General features: G+C 36.9%; 1 protein-coding gene across 1 annotated transcript in view; it reads right to left on the bottom strand.

Moving 5' to 3' along the window:
* Positions 1-9,785, bottom strand: part of LOC113227220 (ATP-binding cassette sub-family G member 1) — a 72,891-nt gene that overhangs the window by 10,281 nt on the left and 52,825 nt on the right. Inside the window, exons 5-7 of the mRNA XM_026460117.1 lie at positions 8,622-8,946; positions 2,685-2,826; positions 236-450 (exon numbers count right to left, since the gene is read on the bottom strand). Coding sequence (XP_026315902.1) covers positions 236-450; positions 2,685-2,826; positions 8,622-8,946 — 682 coding nt within the window. The remainder of the gene's footprint in view (positions 1-235; positions 451-2,684; positions 2,827-8,621; positions 8,947-9,785) is intronic.

Raw genomic sequence — 9,785 nt, 5'->3', positions numbered from 1 at the left:
ATAATTCTCCCCGCCCAAGCCCTGGACTCTCGTTCTCTATCCGACATCCATCCGAAACAATCACTGTGAAATAAGTAATACTCGAGTAAGTTTAAACGCATGTCAAGTATGAAGCTTCATTCGTATCATGCGTCTTGTCTATTTGAAAGTAATTGTTTCGGACGAATGTCGGACGGAGACCATACCGTAACCGTTCGGTCACGGAGGCGGTTATACCAAGTTTATAGAAACTAACCTTTTCCTTTAGAGATCTCGTTGGCAGCATACTGTAGGAGTCCATTCTGCAAATTGCTGGCCCCATTGCCGTTGGTCACGGCGTCTTGACGGAACTTCTCGGGAACTTGGGCAACATCGTTTTTATTGTATTCTTTGTTGGAATTCAGGGACACCTCCATATCTTTCTTGTTGTTGAAATCGGGGAGTTTGCTTTCTGGGAATGGTACGCCGTTTCTGTAAATACAGGAGGTTGACATTTGTTATTGTTAATTCGTGTGGATGAAAGGGACTGCAATGAATGGAACGAGAGCTTATTGATGATTACATTAAAATTCAATTAGTTTCTTCTTTTGGTCTGAACTCTTATCAAAATGTATGAAAATGTTGTGGGACATGGTAAATCAACATTGTATTTTTTATGATACAAAGTGAGTGAAAGAGAGTGAGTTTATTCAATAAAAATTTAAAAAACCGTGAATAGCGACATCTCTCGCCAGGGCTGGTAACTGTAAAGATATCTAACTGGGCGATAAAACTTTCATAGATTTCTCATAGATGGCGCTATGACTAAAAAGTCGTTGCAAAAACCAAATACAAAGATACGACACAAGCACATAGAAAAATTCGTGAGGTCCACTGGTTCGTTCCGTGGCTTAGTTGGCATAGCATCTGGCACGGTAAGCTAGAAGACGTTGGTTCGAATCCGGCCGGATGGAAGGAATTTCACAAAAAAATAATTGAATATCAATTCAATAAAAATTTAAAATAGAATATCGCTAAAATAAACAAGAACCAGTACAGAGTCCTAAAAAAAGCGACCTCAAAAGTTCGTGAAATTACATCTATTTGTTAAGTTTTATTGAAATAGGTTAAGGTGGAATATGTTCTTCAAATTTAAATGGGACCAGAGGTATCCTAATTCCAACAAAAAATAATCATCAAAATCGGTTAACAAAAGCCTGAGTTATCGCGTAACCGTATACGAACCGCATACAAAAAAAACATACAGTTAAATTCAGAACCTCATCCTCTTTTAAAATTGAGTTAAAAAAGAGCCATCATCACAGTCTTCAAATGCACAGTCAACGACACGTTCAGTTTTACATTTAAGATTAAAATTCAACTCTATTTCACTTACAATAAGAAAGCTCCTATGCGTGTAGCCATGAGTTTCGGTCTGTGAAATATTGATTGCATTTCTGTATTTTGGACATACTATTGATCTATTATAGATCCGAAACATAGCAAAGACACGAGCCGAGCGCAAAAAATGCATAAACACTTAAACATACCACCTGTGACCAGTTCTTCTGGCGCTTATTAAGTTTCATCAATGTTTCCAATAAATTCCGTAATAATAACACATACATTTTTTGGAAACGCCCATTTTATACTATGTATTCTTATATTTTCACGTTTTGTACTGTGTCACGTTAGGCCTAAATTTCGCTAGACAGCAAGTTTTACACGTTGTTAACGAAGCCATATTTCATCTCACCTAAAACACGCCTGCGCATGTTTAGTACGTTATAATCATAACTTTTATTAATTTGTATTCTGTACGACAACTCTTTGTGCTATTAACATGAATAATTCCGGTCATATTGTATTGACTAATTGAGCAATAATACAAATATTTTGTTTGTTAATTACCTACCTATTCATACATAATTACAGATATAGGTGTAGAAACAAAACATTTGTTTTGCTCTTTGAATCCGGTAGCATATACCACAAAATTTGCACAGAGCGAGACGGAAAATTTTCATTTAGAATATCGTCGGGGATAGTGCAAATCTGCGAATATAGTATTGGTGAATAGCGCGTATCAGCACGAAACCAAATTTCATAGGAAAGGGATTTAACGTTATTACTTTGTTATTTCAATGGCTACGAATTTCATTTTTGCACAATAAGCATTAATTTATGTTGTCTACAGACTGATAACAATAGCTTCCCGTAAGTCACGCTAATTTACGCAGATTTAATTTGGCCACTAAATTACCGAAATTGAGACTCATAATTCGAATGCTAGTTACACGTAATTGCACTATCACCGGCGATATGGACATTTTTTTATTTACAGTTCATCAACAGACGTTACATTGAGTAGGTAACACAACTAGATAAAGATGACACAACTAGATAAAGATGACACAACTAAACAAATATGACATGAATCGAGTTCTTAGGTTTTCGCGATTGATAATTACATAGGAAATGAAACTATTTTTCCGCATTTAAATCGCGTATGTTTGTTGTTTCAAACAAACCAACGTTTACAGGTCCCATGGTCACGGTTGACCATAAACCACGGGAACTGAAGGCGCAGGGCATAACTGGTGCAGGGCTTGGTCCGGACGCCAGTCGTACCCTGGTCAAGACCGCAGTCTCTCCGAAAAACCCTATGTCTCGGGTCGGTAGATAGGGACTGGGATCTGAGCAATGTAATAGTTATTTATAAGTACCTGATATCATGTTTTCCATTGTCGATGGCGCGAATGAGCTTGCCGGTATTGTCTCCGTACTCGCCGCATGAGACCTCAATGATGAAGGAAGCAGGGTTATGGTACGAGGGACACGGTAGATTCAGACTGCTTAGCCATTCCACTGTGAACAAAATATAATATTAGTAAAGCCATACCATCAACAAACAATTGCCGTTGAAGTTATAGTAACTTCTACTAGTGATATAGGGTACTTTGTGGAGAACCCGCGAATTTCGATCGTCCCGTAGCCCTTAAACTCTTTATTCTTTCTCACCGCACTGATTTTTGTCTAATTCTATTACCCTTCATGCAATCCGTCTTTGGAACGCGCTCCCGCTCCATGTAAGACAAGCTCAGATCAAATTATCTTTCAAGCACATGTTGCGCAAGCATCTGTTTGACAATTGTCAAAATCAAGACTCTGTATAAAGTTGCTTTGGGTACATATATTATATTATTTACCATTATAACAAATATGTAAGTTTATTATGCACGTACAATAAGTATGTGTATATTATTTATTTTACACCATACAAATTATGGATTAGTTTCTAGTATATTGTTCTTCTTGTTTAAGTATAGCACCAACCTATTGTGTTTTTTTCTGTTTGGCCCAATGGTTGACTGGTAGAGAATGTCATATGGTATTAAGTCCGCCATTTGTACTTCAGTATATTGCACAATAAAGTTTAAATAAATAAACCCGCCTGAGATAACCGGCCGTAAAAGCCTTATTATATTGCGTAGTCTCTCAAGCTGCAAAACAACTGCATAATGCAGTGTGCAGTCGTATCAACTACATAATCCAAACTGCTTTCCAGTGCAGTTCCTATGACTACACCCTTAGGTGTAAAACCCACTGTGCTGTTCTTGATAAGGATACTCCTTTAGTTTTGAAACCAGGAAATACGTGTCAGTACTGTCAATAAAAATGAGTACCTACAGTACTAGTCTCTTTGTATGCAAAAAAGGTAAATGACATCCAAAAGAAATTATAAGAATGCAAAAAATTACCAATATAGTAATTCAGTTGACAAGAGCGCTGTCTCCAAAGATTGTTATCTTACGTGTATGTAAGATATTAAATACATATAGTTTTCAATAGCACATGCATGTTTGTCTGGCATAAATGAAAAGGTCATCGCCACACAAAGTGAAAGAACTACACGGTTAGAATAATAAAGGTGACATGTCAATAAACCTAGCAGTTAAATCAAACATTGGCTAAGTTAACTTTTTGCAGTATTAGGGACACTGTGCTGTTGCGCGCTGTCAAGTGGGGACTAAACTATAATCGGTAAATTAGTATAAATTACAGAAAGTTAACGAAATTAAAAGAGCGTACAATAAATTATTTTTTGGGATATTGTCACGAATACCAAAAGAATAAGTAGTGTCTCTAATGTTATTTTATCTTTTCTTTGAGCGATTTTCAGAGTATAAAAATGGTAAAATGAATAAATGAAAAGACGGCTAATATTTTCACAATAGTGGGAGGTGTCCATGATATATTTCTTTTCTCGTAAAATATCTTGAAAAAAAATACATCTCTATAAGGCACATGCATAAACTTCTCATAGTACTTAAGTTGTTGGGAAATCACTACTAAACTTCATATTTCTGATTTAGAAACCTGGGCGTGGTTAATGTACACACACGATCTTGCCGCATACTGGTCTTTTTTTGTCCCTCGCAATAATTTATATTGCATTAGCAAATGTAGTGGCAGTGTGGTGATGAGTGCAAGCTGTAAGTGTGAAATGCTACAACAAATATTGTGCAGTACTCAATTATATTTAGTTATATTTTTAACTATCTCCGGGGCCGAACGGTTAACACGCTAGTCTGCCACGCATAGATCTCAAGTCGATTCCCGGGCCGCGTGTAATTTGTGGTTGTCAATGTGTATGTCCATGGCACCCGCGATTCTGGGTTTATATAGTAAGTGGCTATGAGTGTGTGCGTTATTTGTTATTTATTATATTCTAATTATGCATGTAAAAGTAATTAATTCAATTGTTCGTCAGTTGCCTACCGCAAGCAAAAAGCAAGCGAAATTTGTTCATGGTTTTTAGTTAAAAATAAACATGACTCTTTGTTTAGTTCCTTATATTTATTTTAATTCAAGTATTATGAATCATTATATTGTCCTAAACAACAGTAATGAAGATAAAAAACATTGACTGAACTCAAATCGATTAGTTCATTTAATTTCTTAATGTATTTTGCGTGCTCTTATTTAAGAATAAATATGATGATATTCTCGAATTTGATTTTACCACCAACATTAATAGTGTACCCAATCATTTTAAAGTAAATATTAATTTTAATTTACATAACGTAACTTTTAATTCTTTTTATTTTTCAAAAAATAAAAAATTGTTTATTCAATATTATAGTAAATTGCAATTTTGATGAAAATAAATTCTTTATATGACAATATAGAACATTAAATTCGAAATCGGCTTAAGTTTTTAAGTCAAAACTGTAATTTACCTTGATTAGTTTTGTCTAAGGTTTTCGCGATTGTTCCACATAGAAATTAAACTTTCTTTTTTTACCTAAATCGCGTATCACACAGCCAGGGTCACATTCACAGCAATTAGCCGTGATCACGAGACCTGTAAAGGCCCTGAAACGTTAGTTTGTTTAAAAAAGAATAAGCTACTTAGATCCGAAAAAAATAATAATTTCCAAGTTCATAAAAATGAGTAAATAATGAATTATGATTAGTAAAAAAGAAGCCGTGGTAGCACCTACACAGCAGAGGCCGTAAGTTCGAATCCGGGATCGTACCCCTTATCTGAGTTTCTCGGAATTTACGTGCGAAATTTAATTTGAAATCTGCACGTCGAAGGTTCAGAACCCTCGGAAAACGTGACCCCAACACGCATTGGGTCAGCGTGGCGGACTATGGCCTAAGCCCTTGCCTGAGGAGAGACGCGTGCCCAGCAGTGGAACGTATGGGTTGATGATGATGATGGAAAAAGTTCATAATGAAATACCCCTCCCAATAACGCATAACCACGTGGTATTATAAAAAAAACAACACTACACCTAGCATAGTCTGTTGAAGCATGTGAGTAAATATACAATATACCTTCAAATGTATTTGTATGCTTAATGTTTGACCGGACACAATGAAAGTATACTTATTTTATTATGTATAAAAGAAGTATTTCCAAAAATAAATTAATATTGAACATGTTTACAAAATATTTAAAGTTTGTTACTTTATATAATTTGCTGCAGTTTTTTTATCATAAAATAGACGATGTTCTTAGTGAAGGAAGATAAATTGCGGTGAAGGTCTTCTTGTACCACATAACGTAATAAATTATATGACTGTGACCTTAGATATAAAAAACAGGGGCCACGAATGCACCCAACACACGCAAAATATTGTCAAGACGTCGATTTGCGGAGACCAGGGCCCCTATTCAACTAATTTTAAATCATCCCAGTTGTGTGTTAATTAATAGCATCGAGTATATAACCAGAAATAGGGACGAAATAAGGGCCATCCATAACTGGCAACTCATTAGGCAGATGGGACTTATATCACTTTTAAATATCAACTATCGTTTGCGCTGAAATCACAAATTAGAAAGATGAAACAGTACAGCGCCAACAACTGACCTGTGTATCCGTCTCCGTATATTCCAAAAATATTCTGTATTTATTATGATAAAGACAATTCTCTAACAATGGGGGGTTGTTCCGTTCGGTGGTTAGGGAAAAACAGCAAAACATCTAATTACAAAACAAACGGAATCACATTTCATCGGTAATTAAATATTAAATATGTAATTTTGCAATTTTCATCCATTACAGCAAAGCTTAAGTTAAACTGGTCGGTTTTAAGTGAAACAATTGACGACACCCCTTAATAGCTAGCCATTGAGGTACTATTTAATTATTCTTTTATCATCATCAGCTTAAAAAGGTAAAAAATAGTTATTAAGAAACTAAAAACGCATAAAACTTACACCAAAAATTAATTAATGTAAAAACTGTAACTACAAAAACCCGCCATTTTTTGCTGCTATTCAACTGTCATTGCATTTCTTTTTTATTCTGTTCTTTAATGGCGGGTCAATGTCACCTCGATGGCGTAATCTACTAAATTCAACCAGGAAAAAATAATTCAAAATTTTAAAACAAACTAGTGGAGGAGTTTCACAAAAAATAATTAAATATCATGGCGAACACTGAACAGCTGACATTCAATAAATTTAATTTTAATTTGTAATTCAATGAATTTATATACAACTTTAAATGAAAACTGATAATTTTCCATATACAATTTTGATATGACTATAACATTTATTATTTTAAAATTATCATGGCTTCCTTTTCATTGTATCGGACTTTTAATGAGATAAAGTTATCTTTATAATTTCATTTGATTCTTCACGTTTATAACATCTATCCAAGTAAACCGTCTATTATCTACAATTAATACCTCCGAGCTGCAACGATGCGTCACACTACCAGCCACGAGTCTTATCAAGTCATTATTAATAACTAGGTATTATTAAGCTGATCACGTGTGGCGACAGGAAGCTGTCTTCATTTTTATGCGATTTTTAGTGCTTAAAGGGTATTGTGGTAGTAAGGAAACTTATCTTATATCTTGTACTTAAAGGTTATTTTTGTTAATATGAACTTTGTACAGTCAACACCACATCAAGCTACACATTGAAGTATCTTGTTCCGTTGCACTAGAGGCGATTTTCGAACAAAAATGTGTAGCCTGATGCGCTGTTGTCCGTACAATTTTTTTTTTTTCAATTTTTAGAGCGTAATAATAACCTATTAAAATACAAAAATATAGGTAATAAAAATAAAATGGCGTAAATTGTATAGTAGTACATTGAGAATGTCCTTAACAAAGATTAGCTCAATAGTCCCAAACATCACATGCTGGAGGTCTGCCCGGCCCGGGAGGAGCGCCGATCACTTGGCGCAGTTGTTGAAAGGGATCTCTCTCTGCCGACCGTGGTTCGCGCCAAGGTCGACAGCGAGAGGTCCTGGAAAGCGATCCTCACTCTCTGAAACCGTCCTTTTGCAGAACGAGGCGGCGGAGAGAGACAGAGAGGCTACGGCCTCTGTCGGCATACGTCGCCGGAGGACATGCAGAAGGAGGCGCGACTTTGGTCGCCACCTTCCCCCATAGGGAGCCACGACGATTCGTTCGTCGTCTGCGTGTGGCTCGCGTGCACCCGCGCGCGCCTCTCAGTAGGCTATGAAGGAAGGAATAGCTCCTCTCCTTCCTTCTTAGCGAGGTGAGCCCGGAAACGGGTAGGCACCGCTGGGTCTTGGAAGAATGCTTCGGCGCCCCCAGGACCCAGCACGTGGTGCTGAGACGGGTGCCGCGGGATTTTAGTGAGCAGGAGTCTCACATAACCTTCCGTCTGTAACCCCAGACGGAAGGTATACATGATGGATTTCCCCGCTTAAAAAAACATCAGGCGCCGGAGGACAGCGAGAAGGTAGAATAGCCTCTCCTCCCTTCCTAGCGAGGTGAGCCCGGAAACCTACCCATTTACCTAACCTACCGCTGGGTCTTGGAAGAATTCTTCGGGGCCCCCAAGACCCAGCACATGGTACAGAAACAGGTGCCGTGGGGTTTTAGTGACACATAAACATAAACGTTATTGTATAAAAAGCGTGCGGCGAAGCGCAAGTCATCTAGATACTCATATAATTTTGTGAAATGAAATCGAACACAGAAAAACTCCGTTGACCTGAGAGCATCGCCCTGGTTTGGCGTGGTCCCAGGTTCGAGTTCTGTTAGGCCAAAGGAATTTTCTTTGTGTTCGATCTTTGTAATAATAGTTTTATGTTATCGCTCAAATAAGTAGAACTAAAGGTCAAAGACAATATAATTAAATAACGACAAAAAATACATACCCAAACGTCCAGTGCTGCCCTGGTAAACGCACTGTCCTTCAGCAAGTGTGTACAAATGATCGAACATCTCGAACAGCCTCGCAGATGGCTGGTGAATAGTACAGATGATCGTTCGTCCTCCTCTAGCCAGTCTTTTAAGGAGAGATATACATTGGAAACAGGATGAACTGTCGAGACCAGAAGTGGGTTCATCGAAGAACATGATTGGAGGGTTGTTGACAAGTTCCAAGGCGATTGAGAGACGTTTCTTTTGACCACCAGAAAGGTTGGATGTCATTGTCCTGTGGTGCTCAGAGAGACCGAGTGTTTCGAGAATTTCTTGGATCTGGAAGAAAAGATTTTGCATTATACTGATGTCTCTTTCTTGCATAAGTGTCTCGATACGCACAACAGGATTAATAAATAATATACATTATTATTATAACACTATACTAATATTAGACAAATTTACTTTTAACTCTTAATGATATATGTTAATGGTGGAGTCTGCTTTCATTGGGCACTGACAGATTCAACTTATAAAAATTTAATTTTGTTTTTTACTATGATTTTTTACTACACTCATCAAGCGTGTCTAAAGATCAAGGCAGTTTTTAAAATCATTTGTTTACACTATGAAAATTAAATTACTTTATTAAAATACTATAAAAAAACCTTTGGTGTTATAAAAAATAAATTAAAAAACCTGATTTTCAGTAATTGGCAAAAACGTGCTTCATCCATAGACACTTTTGAGGTGTCTATAGACACGATTACAGGCATATGGGACTTGTCAACTTGTACTCAGGGTGAGGGCGCGATGACAGTACCCCTCAGATCTTTGGGATTTAAAGCTCTGAGTGGCACTGCAACTGATATTGACCAGCGTGTCGCTTACCACCAGGCGCACGACTTGTGCGTCCCGTCACTTGGTGTCATAAAAAAAGTAATATGGTGACTCCACTTTGCGTCGGGTTTGAAATGAAAAATATGAAAGTAAATATTGAAGTCATTTTTTGCTTAAAGTACTGTACCCTAGTTTAAGCAATGTTTTGAAGGGATACAAGATAAAATATCATGGAAGGAAAACGTAGCACAATTGGTACAATCGACAAACGTTCTTTGTTCGTGGTAAACAAAACTACATACATTTATACCAAACTCTTTCTAGAGCTATGTAGTAAG

This window comes from Hyposmocoma kahamanoa, unplaced genomic scaffold (assembly GCF_003589595.1).
Source record: "Hyposmocoma kahamanoa isolate Upper Pololo Valley unplaced genomic scaffold, ASM358959v1 202, whole genome shotgun sequence".
Lineage (NCBI taxonomy): Eukaryota > Metazoa > Arthropoda > Insecta > Lepidoptera > Cosmopterigidae > Hyposmocoma > Hyposmocoma kahamanoa.
Note: the sequence above shows the minus strand (reverse complement) of the source record. Positions and strands in the feature narration are given on the sequence as shown.